This window comes from Rhizopus delemar, genomic scaffold (assembly GCF_000149305.1).
Source record: "Rhizopus delemar RA 99-880 supercont3.4 genomic scaffold, whole genome shotgun sequence".
Lineage (NCBI taxonomy): Eukaryota > Fungi > Mucoromycota > Mucoromycetes > Mucorales > Rhizopodaceae > Rhizopus > Rhizopus delemar.
This window is the reverse complement of record NW_027137830.1, coordinates 164,617-187,754: the sequence shown is the minus strand read 5'-3', so window position 1 is coordinate 187,754 and position 23,138 is coordinate 164,617. Positions and strand designations below refer to the sequence as shown.

Here is a 23,138-nt window from a genome sequence, read left to right as displayed (position 1 = left end):
TTTCATGATATTCATCTGTTCATATAGCATTGCTGACCTTTATTTTCAGGTATAAAAAGATGCTGCACAACTTGATTGGATGCAAGGCAATAAAAATAGTATGGAAAGGAAGGACATTGTGAATTGCATATTATGACTATGTACAATGTTTCACAGATTTTAATCTTGTTCAAATTCATGCTTTATGAAATGTTACAAGTTCATTGGGTAGTACCCTTATATTGGTGTAAAAAGGAGGGTGATTTTTTGTTACCAAAAAAAAGTCTACTCTCTCTAACAATGACTAATTAATGAACTGATAATCTCAAAAAATCGGTCAGAGATTCTTAGAGCAAAAGAGATATGAGCAAGATACGTCTTATCTTCTGTTTCTCGTTACTCAATCTTTCGGATTTTTGATCCTTGGGAATTTTTAAATCGATCTTTAGCTGCAGCCTGAAACTTTCCATTCAAAAGCATAGAATGAGGCCGGAAAATAGGAAGAAGTAAGTAAAAGATGAATGTAAATGGGAATACGGGTGAAGGATGCTATGATTGGAACAAATCTCATATCTCTAAAAGATAGAAAGGTTTTTCTCTCCTTTTATTTCGCGTATAGTGTTTTCTCAAAGATATGTCATGATTATAAATAAAGAATATTTATTTTCTTATTAAACGTCCATAACATTTTCATGTCTTTTTTTCATTGAACTTTCGAAACTAAACATTGTTTTAGTAAATGTGGATTTTTCCTATGGGCTTTTAAATGTTTATCTACATTAATGTATTTAAACTGAAATCAGCTCATTCGCATCAGAATAACTAAAAGTGCAAAACTCAAAGCAAAAAAAGGGGGAGGGAAGGGGGAGAGGAATGATCTGAAACGGATAAGCAAAGTTCTTATTCTTTTTATGTTTCCAAGAATTTCTTGTAACTGTTTAGTGTATTATCTTCTTCATTTATATATCTCTTAGGTATTCTAATTGAACCACTAGGAACTATAAAATAAGTAAAAGCAATATCGGTATCTCTATAATGTTCCTACTCTTTAAACTATCTTTGGGAATGAATATTTCCAAGTACATTAAATTATAGCTTAGTTCTAGACTATGTATACAATTATAATTATATTTTCACTGATAATGTGATACAGAATGATATTATTTTTGGTTTTATACGTCTTTTTCTTCATTTTTTAAGCATTACTTTAATTGGTTCAATAATGGCATTATTAACATAGTACTGTAATGCATAGTTAGTGACAGAAGTAGCTGCATAATCTCCTGAACAGAGTTGAAGGGAAAATTTTGATAATTTGTATTAAAGTAGTGTCAAACACATTACCGAGGAGAATATATTATAAATTGTTCGAATTCTTAAATATTTAGAATGCATGGCCATCAAGAAAAGTCTGTATTTGTACTCTTATAAAAAAACTTAGGGTGATCTTCTGTAATACATTAAACACATGTGCGCTATTTAGAAAAATCGCTGCATACAATTTGTTTCATTCCTTGCATTTTCTAAACCAAGTTTTTCAATCGAACTGATGTTATAACAATTAGTATCCAATTGTTTTGACTTCTTGATTCCTATAAAACATGCTATCTAATTCTTTCAGAAGCCCAAAATCTTAAATTTTAGTATAACCTTTACATTTATCAAAGATGACTAAAAAAAGAAAAAAGCGTTTTTTTTTTTTAACAACTTTTTGTGTACAATCCAATTTTGATTTTACCAAAGTTCTATGTTAATTTTACAACAATATCACTTCAGTGATTTATCGTTCAACTTTGGTATAAAGACATTATACTCTTCTACGATCACAATTGCGTCACTGCTTTGTGATCAAGCTTAAGTCTGTGATTTTCATCTAAGGAAACCTGAATGTGCTTGCTAGCATATATTTCACGTCACTAAACGGCGCTCAAATAAAACTCCTTTCACACACACAAAAAAAGGTTATTTCTTTCCAATCATTGAATGACTCTTTCATGAATACAGTAGAAGAAGAAAAGGAAAAGCTTAATAAAGACTGCAAAACACAAAATAAGCTTGACCAAAATTCAGCGGTCGACTCTATATCTTTAATACAGCCCTCTGAAAGAGCGCAAGCTGCTCCTGTCACCGTCAGCCCAATTACAACATCAGCAGAAATCACACCTTCTTCATCACCCTGTAATAAATTAAAGAGTGTCCCAATTCCACAACCTCTGATACTAAAGAGACGAGCAAGCCGATCTTCTATTTATTCTGTTGATGAATTCAGTGAGCAAAATCGCTCAAAAAATGCTACACCTATTCAACAAGCGTTTGTCGAAAACACCGCAAATTGCTCCACTTCACCAACAAATTCCATTTTATCAGCCTCAGGAGATGTATATCATCGTAAATCATTTTTAGCTGATATTGAGTATAATAGTATTCCAGGAAGCGAACATGATACCCCACACGTACAACATACAACTCGCTCTCCTCCTCCTACTTCTTCTTCTTTCTCGCCAAAATACTCAAGCCCTCCTGCTGGTAGTGGAGGAAAATACATGGTACGATCAAAGCGTGCAAGTTGGATTGACGCCTCATCGTCTATGGCTCATCACGACTCAATCCCTACCACACCAATGACTCAATCCACAAAGCCATTGATTCCGCCCTTAGGATATACACATAAACAACCTAATATAACCACTTCTATTCCATCGCCACAAAATATGACAGACGATGCTTCTTTAAAATCTGGATCTTTATCAAAATTAAGAGAGGATAGGCAACAGCAATTACAGCAGCAGCAGCAACAACAACCAAAGCGTGAAGAATCTTTAGAAATGCTACCTTCTGCTTCAACAGATGGTTCTACTTCTAAAGAAAAAAAATTATCGATAGATACCAAATTGGATGATGAATGTTATGGAATGGATAGTACAACGCAAGTGTCGCCTGTAAAAAAAAATTCTGTTCATGAGCGTAAATCGTCTGCATCTTCTGTGATAACCGTTTCTACTTTAGCAAGTGAAGAGTACTGTTCCCCCGTTTCCTCTCCCCGTAAATAAGTATACTTTATATTATGTAAGCAAGCTCTAACTTTTTTTCAAAAAAAAAAAAAATAGATCGAATGAGAGCACATACTTCTGGTGGTAACGGACCTCGCTCAGCATGCGTATCTCCATCAGTAACACACTCGTGTACATCAATTTCAACACCCCATACGCCTCATATCTCATCAAGTAAACCGAGACGTCGTTCTTCAATGAGCCTATTCCGTAATATTCCCACTTCTGAATTAGCAGATATTGTCAGCGGGAATTCTCCAAATCCAATATTAGAAACACCACCTGTAGATCTCATTGATGGGATACACCATCCATTATCTATCGTTGAACCTCCTCAAAAGAATGATCTGCCTGATCCACCCATCTATCCACCTCCTGCTTCGGAGGGAGCCTACGAACATTCGCTTCATTCTCGTTTAAGAAGGCAATTAACAAGCAAGCGAAGATCGGTAAGAGATCGACGTTCTTTGCCAAATATAGATGGGCATCATCAAGAAACAGATAAAGATGTTGTTGAAATGACTCTGGACACAGATACACAATCAACGCATGAAAGTTTTGGACAGTTTACTGGTTCTCTTCCCGCAGATGATTCTCCTATATATCCCGCTATGCTTTTAAATGAAGTTCAAATGAAACAGGATACGATAAGTGCAAACATATCTTGCACTCCAGGTGTTATTGGTGGGAACGATGAAGACTACTTTAGTAATAAGAAAGCATATAATTATCAAAGCAGTAAGTAATATAAAAAATAGTTGTATTATGCTTGTATCAATCCTTCCCAAATTTAACTATAGCCATTACTAAACATAAACATGCCCGATTTGGTCATCTTCATTCCATGCCAACTTCTTCTTCACTACATGATTTTAATAATGTAACTGTTGGATCTGATGAAGACTACGCAAAAAAATTGTTTATGTCACGTTCAGCAAAAATAAGACGATGGTGTAGTTTGCGAGTGTTAAATTCAGAAAGTAAACCACAGAGTAAACATCGTCGAACAAATAGTGCTGAAAGCACTAGTAGTGTTCCTGCAGAAAGCATTGATCGCCGCTACTCAGCAGCACAGCTCCGTCAATTACCTCAGGACGATGCTAATATGCCAACTATTATGGTTACAGCAACTGAAGGCTTACTAGGTACTAGCAAAGATGCAGATTACCATAGATTGGTGAACAATATTCCCTGGGTAGACTGGCTGGAGGAATATAAGGTCATCAAAGCACAGGAAATCCGACGTAGGTCATCTACTCAGCAAGAAAATACAACTGAAATACCCATAACTCAACAGCCTCTATCACCAACAATACCCCTTGCTAGTTCCAGTCGTCGTGACTCTCTGGTGAACCGTTTACTTTCCAACTGGTGGAATACGGTCAAAACAGGTGCTGAACATTATTCTAAGCCAAAACTTCACAGACAATCTATAAGAAGCCTTGCCATGTTTTCAAATGAAAATGAAAACCAACCAGTTGAACATTCCTTTTCACAACACGAGCCACAAGCGAAATCGCCTCCTGTTTCGTCAGAATATCAGAAAAGACATACGGTAGAGCAATACAGGTCGTCAAATAGGAACTCGCATAATTTATCACTAGATTTACATGATTTGCAACATCCACTGGAAGAGCACGCTCGGCCAGCCATGGCTAATATCACCGCCGAAATGGCAGTAAAAGATCAAACAGCAGATTTGGACATCATATCGCCTCTGTCCATGAATCCTGATAGTAGTACACCATCTTCCGCTTCTGGTAGTCCACTCTCTTTTCCACAAAGAACCAAGACAATAAATAATCCAGTGACTCAAAAGAGCTTAGCAAAGCGTGTAGGCTATAGATTCTATAATTCTGGAAATAGAATGGGGACCTTTGGCCATCTTAGTCACATGCTAGGCTCACGTCACTACGGAGATTCAGATCTAAACATCATGACTCAAGTTCAGCATTCAATTAAAGCTAGATTGCAGTTTGCCAAAGAAGCATGCGATTCAGAACTTCGTAAAATTATTGATGGTTTGAATGAATATGTCGAACGAGGGTTACAATACGTGGAAAACATGGATGAAATATTAGAAGAAGGAGTTTGCTCGGTTGGCAGCGATGATACAGATCATGACGGCGAAGATGATGAACAAATAGGTGACAAGACACCCAAAGACACGCCAAAAAATCAAGAGATATTTAAGTCTCGTTTGTTAAACTTGACAGAAATAGATGAGCATTCATCATCTCCTGGATTTGCTTCGCACCAACCGTCTAACCCGTCCAGCTTGAATAGTCTACCCCATAAAAGAAGTTTATCGTCAGTAATTGAAGGATCCAATGAAGGGCCGCCTACTCATAAGCAGTTTAATATTTCTGAAACGGTTGAGAATAAAGCAAGTAATATCCATGATCCATTGAACTCATGCCTTTTGACGGCCGCTGCTTCAAATACTATGGTTACATTTATCTCTGAAGATTCTTACTTGCCCACACCATTTATATTGACACTTCAAGAGTTGATTACATTAGCACAAAATGTTATGGATACATCCCTTGACGAGATTCTTGAAACAAGTGGTGCATGCGCCGATGCTGTATCCAAACTTCAAGCTATTGGGTCAAGATGGGATGCACACCACGAATGGCCCTGTCGAGAATGGTATGTGAGGTTGTTGCTTGGTATAGCTGCTCTTAACCGTGTAGTTGAATGGTGGGCTGCCGAAAGGGGATTTTGGTCAGCGCCCGGCTCTGCCACGGCTGCATCCTCTGTTCCTGATAGTGATGCTGAGACAGAAGATATGGAATCTGTAAGCAATGTATCAAAGATAGAAACGGATGACGATGATGATGACAATGTGCACATATTTGCTGATGAAACTGCAAAGGATGTTCAATCGCTTACTGGTGAATCATATGATGCTTCTGTGGGTGAGTATGAAGTTTTAGACGACTTGCAACTTCAAAAAGAGGCAGAAAGAAGTCAAAACTCTACTATCATTGTCGAACTTAGCTTGAGTACTACTGCTATTCAATATGTAAGCCCTGTCTGGTTGGATGTTGTTGGGTAAAGGCATAAAAATTAAATCAATGACAGAGCAGAGAAAAATAACCTTTTTTTTCTATTTTCTTATAGAACGGATCCTCAGTCAGTAATCGGACATAGCATCACTGAATTATTATCAGCTGAAGATAAGCAAGTACTTAATGTGGCAACTCAAGAGCTATTAACAGATGATTCACACACTGTTGAAGTACGTTTTAATGTTGTGACTTCGGATGGGTCACAAATTGAAATGGAAGGCAAAGGCATGCTTATGTATAATAGAGTCACAAGCGAGCCTAACCATACAATGTGGGTTATGAAACCTGTCATCGCTCGCCGATGGTCCCTTGTAGACAGGGCTATTACACCTCATAATACTGAAAAGCAGCCATGGTTGGGTGATCAAAGCATGGTAAAAGAAAAGGATACTGAAAATATTCCAAATGAAACAGAGATCAAGGAAATTGATACAGAAACACAAAAGGAATTAATAAGAAGTCGAGCTAAATCTGAACCATTTATTCATATACCTTCCGAGACTGTTCCTGGAAATGATGAGCCCCACAATGTAGAACAGCAGCAGCAACAAGTGATCTCGTCCAAACTTATGTCTTTACCACCCGTCCTTTGCCGCGTCTGTGAAAGATGGGTTGTGGCTGCTTTCTTTGAGCAACATTCTGAGCTATGTGTTGAAATTCATCAAAGTGAAATGGATGTTAATGTTTGCAATGATGGCATATTGGAACTTAAGCATATCATTAATGAAAGAATTGAAAACATACAACTTGAGATTGAGAAAATTGATAGTGCATCTGAAGTAGAGCTTAAAAATAACCAAGTGGAAAAAGAAACTGGGGATGGCGATTCAATATTCGGAGATTACTTGCCATTAGATGAATCAATAAACCCACTTGAGTTAAAAAGAGCTGAATTGGATATTTACAAGGATCTCTTAGAAATATTGGAAACAGCACTTAGTATTTCAATGCCAGGCTCAGAAGAGGACAATATGGATGGTGAAGGCACTGATGGTGACAGGAATCTACAATCACCTCGGTCCAAGGATAAGATGGTCCAGATTCTTTATTGGCGATCACCTATCACAGATGATCCAACCCTATCTCTTTTGATTAAAGATGTTGAGGAACTTGCAAGAAGTAAAGTTGATGCAGTCAACCGCATGCGCGATCGACTCGAATACAATGGCCGTGCTAGAGCAGAGTTCCAAAAGAATACGCAGCAAAAGCCAAATTGGACAGAATTTGTTCCCGGATTGCCAGAAGATGAACAGAGTGAAGAAGTGAGGACGGAATCTAAAGAACAAGAAACAAAAAAAATTGAAAAAAGGAGAGATTTGAAAGAGAAGCCGTTAGGAAGAAAAAGACTGTTTGATCGCATCAAGTCTTGGAGAATCCGTCGGTCTTCAGGTGTTGTAGGACGTTTATCACGTCGATTAAAATCCCTGACACCCGATGCAACTAATACGCCTATTGTGGAAATGGAAACCATCGATACGCCTATTAGTTCACCTGCTCTTCGACCCAAGACCTCAGCAACCAACAAGGGTCACCTTTCATCAGGCTCTAATACACCTAGTAGTAGTCAATCTGGTACCGTGCTTGGTAAATCGCCCCTATCTCCTCTCCATGCTCCTATCGTGTCTAGACCTACATTTCCAAGCATCAAGGATTTTGATATTATTAAACCCATCAGTAAAGGTGCATTTGGTTCTGTTTTTTTGGCTAAAAAGAGAACAACTGGCGATTACTATGCCATTAAATTTCTAAAAAAATCAGATATGATTGCCAAGAATCAAGTAACAAATGTGAAGGCAGAGAGAATGATACTGATGTCACAAACGGATAGTCCGTTTGTCACCAAACTGTATTATACTTTTCAGTCCAAGGATTACTTGTATCTTGTTCTCGAATATCTTAATGGAGGTGATTGCTCAGCACTTATAAAGGTCATTGGCAGCTTATCTGAAGACTGGGCACGTAATTACTTGGCTGAAGTAACGCTTGGATTAGAGTATTTGCAAAGTAAAAATATTATTCACCGGTAAGAGCATACAATGGGGTGTAAAAAAAAAAGAACATTTTGCTAATCTATTGTTTTATACAGTGATTTGAAGCCAGATAATCTATTGATTGATCAAAATGGACATTTGAAGTTGACAGATTTTGGTCTATCACGAATCGGATTTTTGGATCGTCGTGTAAGAGATGAGTTGACAACTACTTCTTATCACGATCGCGAACAACCTACATCTCCTGCGCCATCAAGATCAGGAACTCCACCTCAATCACCAGCAGATCAACCTTCAACACCTACTGGTGCTGTCTATCGACATTCTTATTTTAGCTTATTGTTTGATCAACCTAATTCTGGAGTGAGCACGCCTTCTGGTGGCATCAATCCAATAGCAAGTGAAAGTACTTTTGTAAATCAAGGCTCAACTGAGACTCGTAATCACCGTCGACATTTATCTGCTGCACTTTCTGAGTCACTAAACACATGCAATTTTGGAAAGACTGAAAAGGCTTCAAAAGAAAAAAGCAATACTAATCCACGTCAAGCTGTTGGTACTCCTGATTACTTAGCACCGGAGAGTATCCTGGGGACAGGTCAGGATTCCATGGTAGATTGGGTAAGTACACATTTTTCTTGTGTATATCTCTACTAAATGCTTTTTAGTGGGCTCTTGGTGTCATCTGTTACGAATTTTTGTACGGTATTCCACCTTTTCATGCAGATACACCTGATAAAGTATTTGAAAACATACTTTCTTGTCGCATTGATTGGCATGAGGATGTGATCGAGATATCGCCTGAAGCTCGAGATTTTATGGAAAGGCTTATGACACTTGACCCGACTAAACGACTCGGATACCATGGCGCAGAAGAGGTAAAGCAACATCCTTTCTTTAAAAGTATCAAGTGGGACACTCTCTTGACAGAAGCCCCTTCTTTTATCCCGCAACCTGCTGGAATGGAGGATACAGACTATTTTGATTCACGTGGTGCTACTATGCAGATCATACCAGATGAGGCCACGGCAATCGACCAGCTCGATGAATCGGCCAAGGCTCAAGTGGAGCAGGCCAAAGCTATTATTAGAGAACAAAATCCTGAGAATGTTTTACCAGTGTCAAACAGAAAAAAACAACATCATCATCGCAAGGAAAAGACCAATTCACTAAATCAACAAAAGAGTGAGAATATGGACGAAAATGACTCCGAAGACACAGAATTTGGAACATTCATGTACAAGAATCTGCCAGTGTTAGAAAAGGCGAATGAAGATGTGATCCGTAAAATAAGAAACGATAGTATATCCATTAATCATGATACTACAAACAATTTCTCCTCTTCCAAATATAACTTTTCTCCCAAATGCAAAAGCAGTCCCTTGAGCGATACTTCCTCTGGGCATCAAGGTTCGTCGCAATCTCCCTCTATACCTGGTACTCCAATGTCTACATCTCCGTCTGTATCATCTAAACCAAGTGTTATTCCAGTCACTGGACGCAGACATGGTGACTCTACTTTGCCTTATATACCCACAAAAATGTCAGACATGTACTCAAAGCATACCCCTCTTCCACGATCTCGATCTGCTTCTACGCCTTCTATTGATCACACCAAAGTGATTTCTTCAGTAGCAGCAGCAGTTGTGACAGGTGTATCTGTAAGTAACAGCTCACCTAGTCCTCGAACAAACCAATATCATAAATCTGAACATCACCACCACCGTTACCATTCACATGAAGACTCGGATATGTCTGTTTACAGATCCCCCTTTGGAAGACTGGAGCGACAATTGTCAGTGAATAGCAATAAGACGAAACATGATTATAGTAGGAATAGGCCTTTGTCATGTCTAATTGCTGATGATAATCCTATCAGTTGTAAAATCATTGAAACCATTCTTCAAATGCTACATTGTCATTGTGTGATTGTTCGAAATGGAGCACAAGCTATTCGTTCTGCGATGAGTGATGTACGTTATGATATTATTTTTTTAGACATTCGTATGCCAATTAGTAAGTTTATTTATTATATATGCATTTGTAGTTAATAACGCTTTTTATAAATTAGTTGATGGTGAATCAGCAGCAAGAATGATAAAGTCAACAAACAATAGTAATAGAGATACCCCAATTATTGCAGTAACGGCTTATGAACGTACAGTTCAATTAGCAGGTGCATTTGATGATATTTTAAGTAAACCTGTTACAAAAGACATTATATCACAAAGATTAAAGCAGTTTTGTAAAAATGGAGAGCCATCAACAGCTACCATTCATCCTTTAAAAACACCCGTTTAAATAAATAAATAAAAAAACAAGCTACAATACTTTATTATTACAAACAAGGCCTTTGCCATATGTTGACTCTTCCTCTTTTATCCGTTGTCACAATTGCATCCTCTCTAAAATAGACACCTACACACGGATCACTGTGAATTGTTTTGATGACTGTGGGCTGTAGAAAAGCTACTTGGGTTTTTGCAAGTACGGGGTGTATGATGGGCCCTTTATCTTGTATAGTTGCTAATATACTGGACAAGGGTGGTGAACTGACAGAAGAAACAGATGTGCCTCTATTTCTATTTCCTGATTTCTATTTACATTTCTTTTTTAAAATATCATTCTTTTTGCTGATAAAAGTTTTTACCGTTTTAGGTCTATGCAATGTATTCACAGAAAAGTCCCACAAAATCAACTTGGCGTCTTCTCCTACACTAGCAAAACGATAGACTTTTTCATCACACTTCCAAGGATCAAATGCGACACTTCTCACCTAAAAACTTGTTTAATATTTTTTTTCTGATTTTTACTGCTTTATTACCCATGAATGATGCCCCTGACATCTAGCAATAATTCTCTGTTCCTTAAAAGCCCAAATGGTAACAAGATCATCTTGGCCCCCAGTCTATAAAGAGTTAGTTATGAGTAACAATAATAATAAAAGATTTACAAGAATGTATCTTCCATCAGGACTCCAAGCAACACAAAATAAACCGCCATAATAAGCTTCATAAACATCACTTATAGTTTCATGTAAAATATTGACTATGCGTAATAAGCCATCAAGACCAACTATAGCCACATGCTGGCAATCAGGTGAAAAAGCAAAAGCTAGGATATTTAATTAGTAACAATAATCAGAAGCTTCCTTTGGAGCTACCTGTAATAGATCTATGTGATAGTTTCCAGTGGGAAACAGGGTTACATTTGGCTGCTATCTTTGGAGCATGTTTTGATATTTTAAACAAGTATTTTTCTTTTATGTCAGATATCGAATCAGGGTGAAACACTTCATCTTCTTTATCTTTATCAAACAACATGATACTTCCATCTTGAAAAGAGGCCATGAATATACTCTCATGTCCTGGTAACCATTTAATCATTGTAATCGGAGATGAATTCATGATTCCCTATATTCTCTGTTAACACGTTATATATGTATATGCAAAGTGTATAGTTACGCCTTTATTGATTCTACCATATTTATTACATAATGGATCAAACCAAATAATATCACCCGATGTAAACCCAATGATAAGATCCAGTTGATCCGCCGCCCTTGTTAACAAATTCACATCATGTGAAGTAGGGCATGCTCTTGTGAATACCGTTCTTGATAATGGTTCCTATATTCTTAATAAGTTCGACATTGCTTGTAAATTAAATTGAACTAACCTTTGGATTTCCGGAGGCATCCATCCAGATAAAACTAGTACCGCAGTTATAAAATAGGTTGGTATCATCACTTGTTCTTGACATTAATATCTTTGCAAGTTGATCATTTGTTATAATTTTCTGTACAAAGCTAGAATTGGTCTTTGTGATATTTGTCTTGGGTTTTCTTGAATGATGGTGCTTACTGTGATTTCTAGTCAAGAACGATAGCTTAGGTGTAGAGCCTACACTGAAATCATCTTCTGGAATTGTTGGGATAACAGAATGGTTTTTGTTACAGCTTGAAGAAGAACTTGAAGGCGTTGTACCAAAAACATTGTATTCTTCATCCGAGTCCGTATTAGAAGATGCATTATGACTAAACATACGTCTGAAGTTTCGTGCACCAGGCTGCGCTTCATAACGCTGAAGGTTGGTTGTTGTTTCTTTATATTTAATTGATACTAGGCTTGCTGAGGTGCCTACTGTATAAAGAGGCTGCAAAGAATTGATAAAGATAGAGTGCACTAGTGTGTAAGCTCCCTCAGGGGTATTGAATCCTCGACAATCATGATCCGGTGTGCTTGGTGGATATGAAGGAAGTAAAAGTGTATTAGAAAGACTTCCATCACCAGTAGAATGTCTTCTTGTTAAAAAATTTGTAACTCCATGTGAGGTCGACTACACAAAAAATGTTTAGCTCTCACCTTTCAGTAGTATATATGAGTATACTTACATTGTCGACCATATATTGCTTTCTTGCGTTGTTTTTGTTTTACAAATTTAGAATTATTGCAAAAGGAAAAAAAAAAGAGAGAGAGAAAAAGACGCACTGGAACAAAAAGAATAGGGAACTTCTATAAATGGAAACTCTTTATTTTATTGGAAAATTAAAAGCTCAGAGAGAAGTTGTCCCTTTTTTTCTTTTTCTTTTTTCTATTGTGTAATAGGGCAGGATGTCAAATGATCAAGCAGTTCACGATCCTGCGTTGTTTATTAATTCAACTATAAATTCAATTTACGAACTTGTTGAAGCTATTCCTGGTTCTCACTTGGCCATTTCTTACTTGAAAAACGCTTATCAAAATGATCCATTTCGTGTTGCTCTTGAACTCTTTTTAGTCTTTTTTGCCATGAAGTATATGTTTTCTAGAAAATATAAACCTAATGATAATAATGTGGTATTGACTGAAAAGGTAAAAAGCAACAAAAAAGATACTGAAGAGAGGTATTTATCCAAATGAATTATAGGAAATTGATGACCTTGTTGAAGAATGGCAACCTGAACCACTGGCACCCAAACTTACTTCTTATGACCGATTTAATCTTGAAAAAATACCTGTTCTTAATGGACCTCAATCTGTTAAGGCTAAAATTGCTGGATATAGCAAACCCTTAATGAACTTGGCTACCTCTAATTTTTTAAACCTCACTGCTTCGGAACAAATCCGTACAAAAGCGATTGATACTTTACGAAACTATGGTGTTGGCTCTTGTGGCCCTCCAGGTTTTTATGGTACAATTGATGTTCATATGGATTTGGAGCGTGATATTGCACATTTTCTTGGTACAGATGATGCTATTATTTATGCTCAAGGATTCTCTACTATCTCTTCAGTTATCCCTGCCTTTGCCAAGCGTGGTGATTATTTAGTAGTGTAAGCTTTTTATTGTTATTGTCAACACGACGCTCATGATTTTCTATTAGTGATGATGGAGTTAGTTTTGCAGTTCAAAAAGGCATTCAAATTTCTCGTTCGATTGTGCGCTTTTATAAACATAACGACATGGAAGATTTAGAAAGAGTTTTAAATGATATTCAGTCTGAGCATATAAAAGTAAGATAACAAAACCGTAAGGTATTTTTGCTAAGGTGTATCTGTGTGTGTAGCATAAAAAGCGTCTTACTCGTCGCTTTATTGTAACAGAAGGTCTTTTCGCTAATTTTGGGGATATTGCTCCTCTAGATAAATTGGTAACTGAATTGAATTATAGAAATTTTTCTTTGCTTTACTCATCATTCTTCAAAAGGTTGAACTCAAAAAGAAATTCAAATATCGCTTAATATTAGATGAGTCTCAATCCATTGGTGTTCTAGGCAACCGTGGTGCAGGTTTAACCGACTTGTACAACATTGATGTAACTTAAACTTGTAAGCTTTCCAATTTACTAAACGATGCAAATATAGGCAAAGGAAATTGACATGATCGTTGGTTCGTTAGCCAACGCACTTTGTGGTTCAGGTGGTTTTTGTGCTGGTAGTGTTGAAATCGTAGATCATCAACGTCTTTCAGGCAGTGCTTACTGTTTTTCTGCTTCCATGCCAGCCATGCTTGCTGTCTCTGCTTCCGAGGCCTTTCGTATCATTGAGCAACAACCTTCGATCCTCAAAGAACTAGCTGAACGGTCATCGTCCTTTCGTCAAGTGCTATCTCATAAATCACTAGAACCCTTTATTTATCTTGAATCACCTGATATCAATTCGCCCTCTCCTTTCTTTCATATTCGCATTAAGGAATCATTCCTTCAGCAATTGCCCTTGGCGACAGTGAATCGTGAAACAGAGGAACGGTTACTGCAGGATGTCGTGGATGAATGTGCTTTACAAGGGGTATTGGTGACCCGTGCAAAATATGTTTATGAACAAGAACTGAACTGTCCTAAAGCAAGTATCAAAATTCACACAACCACTGGACTTACTAAGAAGGAAAATGACAAGGCTGCAAATATTGTTAAAGTAGCCATTATAAAGATCTTTAGTAAATGGAGAAAATAAAAAATTCTGTTATTTATTTAAATAACACTTGTGCTTCTCTTTCCATTAAAGCTCGAGTTTCTTCGTCTAAACCTTTTGACCAACCTGTGGTTGGGCTTGAAAGCCACTCTTGCCACTTTGATTCTTTTCGTTCAGCAGGTTTTAGATGAGGACGAATAAAGACATCCTCTGAACCAACGATATAATACATATGGTAACTACTCTGGTCAATTTTGTATTGAAGTTTAGATCGTACAAAGATTCTATTTAAATGCTCATCTTGGGGTCTTAAATTACTAGAGAAAAAGATCAGAAGCGAGCTACAATCAAGGATGTATCTAATTTATATACCGGCGTAGGAACGAAGGCTTCATTTGTGATGGATCGACACCATCAGTTGTGTTTACCCAATCCATATAGCTTGCAACATAATCCTCATACTTGTCCTCAGCTGTTGGCTCCATCATGTAGTCATCTTTGCCAATTAATTGGATGGTCATGTATTGTGATTGATTATCCTGTAATGAATATTAATAAAATATAATCATACATGGTACATGTCTAATTACGAAATTAATCTTGTAAAGGTTATCAGACGAACCAGCAATGTCTTCAGCTCTTAAGCGATACACGGCCAATGTTCTAGGTGACATAGATTCCAGTCCTTTGTCACATTTAAATAATCGAATGAGTTCAACAGACTTGGGATCTGTAATAATAGTTTGAATCTATGTGCAATCTGTTTAATACCTCTTGTTCTACATGTATGCATATGCAATTACCTGCTTAATCATTGTATGAACAAGTTTGTCAATAGTAAATAAAAGATACGCATCTGTCACGAATATGTAACGCGTATATTCTTCAAATAGTGTTTGATCAATGTCACCGTCAAAGAATTTGTCAATTAATTCCAATATAGCATGATAATATCCTTTAGACAACTCCACATCTAACATACAATGTCAGCGCCAAGTGAAAATCACCTGTTTTCATTTTTTTTTTTTCCTTTACCATCGTAACGAGTACTATAGAGTCCAAGATCAAGCGCTACTTTATTTACACGTTTACCCATCTTTGGATTTTTCACCATTTCATCGTTCATCGCCTTTAACTTTTCTAATCTTTCATAGAGCATCTATAATCCAGTAGTTTAGAAGAATACAGCACGATAAAAAAAAACTTACCTGGTAAAGTCTAAAGAAACAATAGAAAGCCGTGTTACAAAAGAAACTGTATAAACTTCGCTTCTTGACACCGCCGGGTGCAATAACAGCAGCGGCAGCAGCAAACAGGTTACTCTCGCTTTCGTCTAAAGAGACGTTTTCCACTTGCTCTATCAAAGAAGGGGATCCTTGTTGTTCGTTTGACTCCACTTGTTGTTTTGTCAAAACATCACGCAATAAATCCATGGTATGATCGTCTTCATGTTTGCCATTCTTGATTGGTGTTCTTTTACTTCTTGATCGATCCGTTTCAGATTCATCAGTGTTAGTTGAGTGATTATCATCTTCATCATCCATCACTTCATCCTCATCCACTGTCTCGTTCTTATACTGCATAGTATCATCTTCTGAAACGACATTCTCTACTTGAAAACAAAGAGGGATAAAGGCTTGAATAAACAGGCGAATCTTTTCACGATCACTGTTTGTATAACCCGACTGTCTGTCAACAAAAGAATAAATCACACGAGTGACGTCCTTAAAGAGCTCTTGATCCTTGAAATCAAATCTGAATTGATAGTTCTTCTTCTTTGTCTTTTCTTCCAAAGACTTCTTTTTCTTCTTTTCTTGTAAAATGTTTTCAATCTCACCCACAAGTGCCTTGGGTGCCATGGCTTTTCTATCATTACTTTTAAATGTAATGCCTTGATAATCTAATGCACGATAAAAGTTCTTTGCATCCAATTCTCTCCATACTTTATTCCATTCGCGCTATTTTTTTTTTTTGGTAAATTTTTGTTTATTACAGCTCGCATTATTCTCATGTACCTGTGCTCGTTTCCATTCTTCATCCTTTTGTTTTAATCGTCGTAAGAGAATAGGAACAACCTGTGCAGGATTTGAATAGAGCAATTCAATAATTTCAAGTCCTCTTTCTTTATCATAAATCTTTTTAATAATGCGCTCATAGATTGTCACTGACTGTCCACCTAATCCCGGTCGCAGCCTAAAGTTGCTCTTCTCCTCTGGCGTCATTTGTTCAATGCGGTGGGCGATAGGCTCTAAAAGAGCAATCACATTCAAGTTGGCATCAATGTTCATATTATAATCATATCTCTCTTCTTCACAACGATGCATTGCTTCTTCATATTGACTCTTTTTAGATGCAACAAATCCATCTTCTTCACTGGCCCAGATCGGATGGGATACATATTCATCGTTCAATACTTCCCAACACAATTGATCTCTACCAGAACAAGGTTGATTTTGCCACTTTATAATTTTTGTTAGTTTTTTTAATGCTTTCACTTTCACTTCCTTTAAAGGAGGGGGGGCATACTTTACCTCTTTAGGAACAACACGATAACTGGGACTTTCATGAGGATTACCTGTTGTTTGACACGTATTCAGATCAGGTTTTGGAATCGTATTCGCCGGTTTCTCAATTGGATGCTCTTTGGGTTCATATCCAATCATACTCTTAAACCAGCTAAACAATTCTCGATTATTGCCAATAAAGATGGCAATTTGATTCACCAATGTATCCAAATCCACAATTTGTTGTGTATACAAGTTGAGTGTCTTGAGAAATTCTTCGTACGATGGTTTATTACCGATATGTTTACGAATCCGTTCAAACAGTTCGATTTCTTCTGCAGAAACAGAGGGTCTGGCTGGGTCGAAATTGGAAAAACTGAATGGGTCTCCTCCGTTTGATTTATATTTAGGCCTTTTGGTTGACTAATATATCGTGATAAGCACATGCGTTTCCATCCCATCCACCGTGAGTGAGACTTACCTGGTTGGTTCGTTTCTTTTTACCAGGCGGAAGTAAACTTGAATGATGACCAGATAAAGCACCCAATGGACCTCGTTTGGAACCACTGGACGATATCGAATCAAATAAGCTACTAGCTGATTGTCCGGTGATGTCTGGTAAAAACTGTTTAAACTCTTCCAATAAATCGGGTGCACCATTGAATAGGTATTGAACATGTGTATAAACCTACAAATGGGTTATTATATACTTTTTAATTGCTGGTTATTTTACTTCTTGAATAGGTCGATTGTCTTTTTGATAAGTTTGAAGAATTTCAAGAAATTGTTTATATGTATCAGGATCATGAGCGTATCGGTTCTATATACTGTAGTTTAAAAATCAAGTATGGCCATAGTACAACTTAAAAAGTACCTTAATTCTGTTTACATAATTAATAGCATGATTAAATTCCAATGGCGATTCATCATCATCTCCAATTGACCTTGAAGGACTACTATGACGAGGAGGAATCGAAACTGGTTGTGGTGGAAGTGAAGGTTGAGGTGGAGGTGGAGGAGGTGCTTGTTGTTGAGGTGGAGGTGGAGGGGGTGGTGGAGGAGCTACGATAGTTGAAGGGCGATAAGAAGGCATCATACCTTGAGGTACTGCAGGTGCAGTAGATGACATTGGGTGAGGTGGAGGAGGATGCATATGACTATAAGGGTAATAAGCTTGTGGTGGAGGTGGGTGAGGAACATGGTGATGATGAGGGTGGTGATGTTGTTGTTGAGGTGCATGTGTGTCTTGATCTAAATGTAAACGTTTTCCTGTCGTAGTTGTAACACCGCTCGGTGTCGTGACTGTAATAAGATCAGGCTCACGAGGGTCAGTAGAACATTCAATACGGTAACCTGGTGGTAAAAATGTATTGAATCCAGAAATAAGTGTTGGATGACCCTTAAATAAAGCAGATACACGTTCAATAACGCCTGGGGTATCAATTCTAGAAGAGTTTTAGTCAAATATAAAATATCGTGTGTTTAGTAATTTACGCTTGACTCTTAAAGTCCTTCATGATATCCAAAAATCGATTATAAACATCCGGTTGGTCAGAAAATCTTACTTTAACTTGATCAAGATAAGTCAGTGCATCTCTTACATTCAACGGCCTGTATCCTCCTCCTCCAGTATTAGTTTGAGGAGAACTTGCGGGTACTGGCGGATTGGCTGCGAGTGGTGGTGGAACAGGTGCACAGACTACACTACTAGGACGACGTTCTGCAAAGGGAGGAGTTGAAGTACGCGAAGGAAGAATAGAAGGTGGAAGTAGCACGGTTGGTTCCGGTGCAAGTGAACTAGGAGGTGGTAAGGTCGTATGTTGTGATGTTGCATTAAAAGTAGAAGGTGAAGCACTGCGTGGAGGTGAGAGAATAGAAGGTAGCTCTGTTACTCTAGGTGGTGGTGGTAAAGATCCAGGGTTAGTGGTATTCGTCAGTGGCAAATTAGGTGGTGGTAGATGATGAGTATATGGAGACATTGTAGGTGCAGACGTTGTTTGAGTGGTACTCGAAGGAGAGCTATTTCAAGTAAATTAAGAAACGAGTGAAGCATATTGTGTATTATCATATTACCGTATGTTTGGAGGAGGTTGAATAGGCGAAGACATAATTTTGGTTTAAAAAAGTGAAAAAAAAAAAGAGAACACAAACGTTTGTTTGTGAGGAGGGGGGTGTTGGGAGAAACAGAAAGTGGGTGCGTATCAAAAGTTCCTTCTTTTCCTACAGCGAAATAGGAGCTTTAATCAACAATAAGCCACATACTTTGCTACACTTATTATTCAAATCATATTCATAATAGAAAAAAAAGATTAAATTTACATTATTGTAAAGAGATCATCTTTTGAATCTGCTTAGATACTTTACATCTGTACTTTAATTATCGCTTATCCCATTTTCTCTTTTTCTTTCTTTAGTAAATGGAGAATGAAATATATTTTTATTATCTCCGATATTATTAAAGCATACAATGTTTTGGGATGAATTCATGATTCTTTCTGCTATTAATCACGACATTACCAGCGAGGCGAATAATCTGTCTGATGTAGCCGATTCTCGCCATAATTTCAACAACAAACTGTTTGGATTCAAAAAGATGGGCGCAAATAACTAAAACTAAAAACAAAGTGCTTCACTGAACAAGTTAGATAAGAGCAATGATTTTGTTCTGAAAAGTCAAACAGTTTTTCTCCAAGCTATAGATAAACATTCCATTGTTATAGCTTCTTCATAATTTGAGGTCTTAAAGCTTAAAAATAGAAGCCTTAATCTTGTCCTCAGAAATTGATTTCCTAAAGGCCCAGTCCTGGAAGAAATAAAAATTGATAGAGTTCAGCAGTACATTGAGCTTAATTTTGATAATAAGGAAAATGAGATAGAAGCATTAAATAAGGAATTATCTGTTTTCTATAGAAAAATCAAAATACAAACATTGGTGGATAAAAACTCGGATGGTATTAGAATATGAATCACTGATAGTCCTTATGAAAAGGATGACAAGTTAAAGCCTTTGATAATATAGTTATATGAAAAGTATGGAGGTATTTTAGAAATAAGGCTCCATCATACAGTGGATGGTTTAATGGCAGAGGATATGTTACTCTTGTCAAGGCTAAATTAGAAAGATAAGAACATCTTACTCTTCAAATCCCATCTTCGGAATGAGGTCACTACTTACATATTGTTTGGAATAATATGAACCCCATTTGCAACCATTGTCATGCTGATGATCCTATAAAGGTGGATTACTCAATTTTCCTTTGCAGAAGAAAAGCTTGTTTCATCTGTAAAAGTGCTCAATAATTGAAGGCCCAGTGTCCTGATGCTCCTTGGCATCGTAAGAGGAAACAAGCTGCAACCCGGCGCTCTAGGGTGATGAGGATTAATGTAAAGCAAATGAACTCTGAACAAGAGTCACTTATATTGAATGGTTCTCAAGCAATGGATAAGGGAATGCTAGTATTAAAACTGAAATTTTACTCCCTCAGAGGCTGAACACAAGTTAAAAGCCATTGTGAAAGTATTTTTTTTTTCCTTATAGGAAACAGTAAACAAAAGCATTGATCCAAGGGTAGCCACATCAAAAATAATGACTTACTACGCAGAGAAGATGAATAGCAACGTGAACAACGTCATCTTTAAGAAATCTAAAAGCTTAGAGCAATAATTCTGTCTTGTTTAAATTTATCTAATTTGATATAATATAGAGTTGAACGTCTTCCTCACAAAAAAAGCAGTGAAATCACCAAAGAAAGTCAATTATCATCAATCTATGTTAATGCGGTTGTTCGACCGTTAGTTGATGGTCCTGTCAATGATGTTTTTTTTTTTTTGATCTAGTAAACCATCAGAATCTAAAATCAAAATAATACGCTGATTTTAACATCAATAATTATTTATCGTAGGTCGAACAGTATTCCCTTTGAAAGTCATACAGAACGACCTGATTTTTTAGGAATAGTATTGGCCAACATCAAATTCGATAGCTCATCTTGCATTAGTTCAATAAACAACTATAAACCCAGATTCTAATTCGCTTTTCTTAAAAAAAAAAACAAAAAACAAAAAACAAAAATGGGAATCATCTAAAGTTCATCCGAAAATACCACAACATCTATCGAAACGCGGCCTTTTTTTTTTTTCTGTCTGTTAGCACATTTTAATATCATTTAACGTCAGTCTCATAAAATTAAACTTCAAATTGAACATCAGACGAGGTGGTGTATATTTAAATATCCGACATTTAAAAGTCAATCAACTATGAGAATAAGGGTGCATACTTTTGTAAAGTGATTGGTCTACATGTTGAGATACTTCCAATGGAATTTGTTGATTTTTAATTGTGCCTGTGGGGATTTAAATATAATGAATGCTTGTTGTTGAAAGACTAATGATTCAATCAAAGCTAACCTTATTCAATATTAAATTATTCAATCCTGTTTCTTTCTTTTTACTGTAAAAAGAAGACAAGGCTCCTTCATTTATCAATTTCATAAAGAGTTTTTATGCTTTATTTTAAAAAAGATATTGTACATTGTTGATATAATTTAAAATCTCAATTTAAAATTGACATCTCAGATCAAGTATTTTAAGATATAAGCGAGTGTTGATGAGGATGAACAAGTTAAACACTTTATGAAATCAGACAATATCCTTCTTTATGATTTGAAAGTTGCTGGAGAAGCACTAAAAGATTTTCTGGACTTTCCAAACACAACAACTAAAAAATGTTTAATATCCGAAAATGATCGAATGAAAAAGAGGTGGGGGATGTGATCTATGTTTATTTCAGAATGAATAGATTGTATTCGCTTTTAATGTAAGAACACATTCAATTCTCTTTTATTTTTTTAAATGTAAATAAAAAAGAATTCCCGCATGATTATTCTCAATGTTTGTTGCGCGTTTGCTTTGTTTTATAAATTGTATGTGACACAATAAGACGAAACAGTTTATTTTTAGGAATTAAAAAAAAAAAAGATCACACAATTATTATTTTTTATTTCATTTTTACCATTTTAAATAAAAAAAATAAAGGCTCCTTTTGACATGTAAGCATTCCAGTGAAAAATGCTCCTTTCCTTTCTCTTTCATAATTGTACGCCGTAGATCCTCGTGCAAAGGAGAAAGTAACACACTGTAAAATTCTTTATTTAATTTCTCGACATCTGATTGGCTAAAAGTTAGAGCTTGTAACTGCTGTTTGTGCACGACCTGTTACACTTTAATTTTTTGAATGGAATAAAAAAAATTGTTTGAAAAAAAAAAAAATAAACTTCTTTTTCTCTCAATTATTAAACAATTAAAAAATGAAGGTCTCAATTGCTGCCATTTTCGCTGCTGCTGTTTCTACTGTTTATGCTCAAACTACTGCTGCCGCTGCTAATGCTGGTGTTGCTGTTAATAAGCCTGGTTTTGGTGTAAGGATATGAAGATGATATGCTGTATGTCTTGATTAACCATTTCCTTTACCCCTTCTTTTTATAACTATTATAGGAAGTCATTACTGCTGGTCAACCTTACACTATTACTTGGTAATGATTGAGACATTGAAGATTGCTTGTTTATTAATCATTTCAAAATAGGACTGTGACAGATACCAATGCTAAAACCATTAATTCTATTGCCTTGAGAAGTGGTTCATCCAACAACTTGCAAATCTCCATTGCCAATATTCTTTCTGGTCCTATCAATGTCAACCCTCCTCAATATACTTGGAATGTTCCTGCTACTGTTGAAGTTGGCTCTGCTTGTGAGTATAGTGATGATAAAGAAGAACTCAATCTGACCACAATTTTGTTTTTTAAAAAATGTAGATGCACTTGCCCTTACTGGCGATAATGGACAAACCACTTACTCTACTTACTTTACTATCCTTGGTGGTGCTGCCCCTGGTACCACAAACAACACTGCTGCCTCCTCTGCCTCCTCCGCCACTTCTGCTGCTGCTTCTCATTCTGGTTCTGCTGTTCCTGCTTCATCTTCTGGTTCTGCATCCAGTACTGCATCTGCTTCTCAAACTACCAGTGCCGCTTCCTCTTTGAAAGCTGGTATGGTCGGTGTTGCTGGTGTCGCTGGTGTTGTTGCTCTCTTTCTTTAATTTATATAACCTTTTAATTTGTTAAACATATGTAATAGAAATCCTTACTCTA

The 23,138-nt window shown here is 36.7% G+C and overlaps 7 protein-coding genes across 7 annotated transcripts; 3 read left to right on the top strand and 4 right to left on the bottom strand.

Moving 5' to 3' along the window:
- Positions 1-1,973: 1,973 nt before the first annotated feature.
- Positions 1,974-10,395, top strand: RO3G_05593 (uncharacterized protein; the record flags this gene model as incomplete). The annotated part of the gene is made up of 7 exons (XM_067660183.1): positions 1,974-3,021; positions 3,087-3,767; positions 3,830-6,086; positions 6,156-8,126; positions 8,190-8,715; positions 8,763-10,110; positions 10,166-10,395. 7 exons carry the CDS (start codon positions 1,974-1,976, stop codon positions 10,393-10,395), a joined length of 8,061 nt encoding a protein of 2,686 aa, XP_067516284.1.
- Positions 10,396-10,432: 37 nt separating this feature from the next.
- RO3G_05592 (uncharacterized protein) lies at positions 10,433-11,444 on the bottom strand (the record flags this gene model as incomplete). Its single annotated transcript, XM_067660182.1, has 5 exons — positions 10,433-10,690; positions 10,745-10,870; positions 10,919-11,002; positions 11,048-11,208; positions 11,258-11,444. The coding sequence occupies 5 exons, from the start codon at positions 11,442-11,444 to the stop codon at positions 10,433-10,435; spliced, it is 816 nt and encodes a 271-aa protein (XP_067516283.1).
- A 224-nt stretch (positions 11,445-11,668) lies between these two features.
- Positions 11,669-12,499, bottom strand: RO3G_05591 (uncharacterized protein; the record flags this gene model as incomplete). The annotated part of the gene is made up of 4 exons (XM_067660181.1): positions 11,669-11,723; positions 11,773-11,806; positions 11,958-12,432; positions 12,488-12,499. 4 exons carry the CDS (start codon positions 12,497-12,499, stop codon positions 11,669-11,671), a joined length of 576 nt encoding a protein of 191 aa, XP_067516282.1.
- A 208-nt stretch (positions 12,500-12,707) lies between these two features.
- RO3G_05590 (uncharacterized protein) lies at positions 12,708-14,527 on the top strand (the record flags this gene model as incomplete). Its single annotated transcript, XM_067660180.1, has 5 exons — positions 12,708-12,947; positions 13,003-13,409; positions 13,460-13,589; positions 13,747-13,890; positions 13,940-14,527. 5 exons carry the CDS (start codon positions 12,708-12,710, stop codon positions 14,525-14,527), a joined length of 1,509 nt encoding a protein of 502 aa, XP_067516281.1.
- Positions 14,528-14,844: 317 nt separating this feature from the next.
- RO3G_05589 (uncharacterized protein) lies at positions 14,845-19,097 on the bottom strand (the record flags this gene model as incomplete). Its single annotated transcript, XM_067660179.1, has 12 exons — positions 14,845-15,024; positions 15,076-15,234; positions 15,289-15,458; positions 15,521-15,644; positions 15,694-16,385; positions 16,479-16,944; positions 17,017-17,412; positions 17,471-17,677; positions 17,723-17,809; positions 17,879-18,434; positions 18,484-19,008; positions 19,063-19,097. 12 exons carry the CDS (start codon positions 19,095-19,097, stop codon positions 14,845-14,847), a joined length of 3,597 nt encoding a protein of 1,198 aa, XP_067516280.1.
- A 952-nt stretch (positions 19,098-20,049) lies between these two features.
- Positions 20,050-20,208, bottom strand: RO3G_05588 (uncharacterized protein; the record flags this gene model as incomplete). The annotated part of the gene is made up of 2 exons (XM_067660178.1): positions 20,050-20,098; positions 20,165-20,208. The coding sequence occupies 2 exons, from the start codon at positions 20,206-20,208 to the stop codon at positions 20,050-20,052; spliced, it is 93 nt and encodes a 30-aa protein (XP_067516279.1).
- Positions 20,209-22,295: 2,087 nt separating this feature from the next.
- RO3G_05587 (uncharacterized protein) lies at positions 22,296-23,086 on the top strand (the record flags this gene model as incomplete). The annotated part of the gene is made up of 4 exons (XM_067660177.1): positions 22,296-22,406; positions 22,483-22,520; positions 22,572-22,738; positions 22,803-23,086. The coding sequence occupies 4 exons, from the start codon at positions 22,296-22,298 to the stop codon at positions 23,084-23,086; spliced, it is 600 nt and encodes a 199-aa protein (XP_067516278.1).
- Positions 23,087-23,138: the final 52 nt, after the last annotated feature.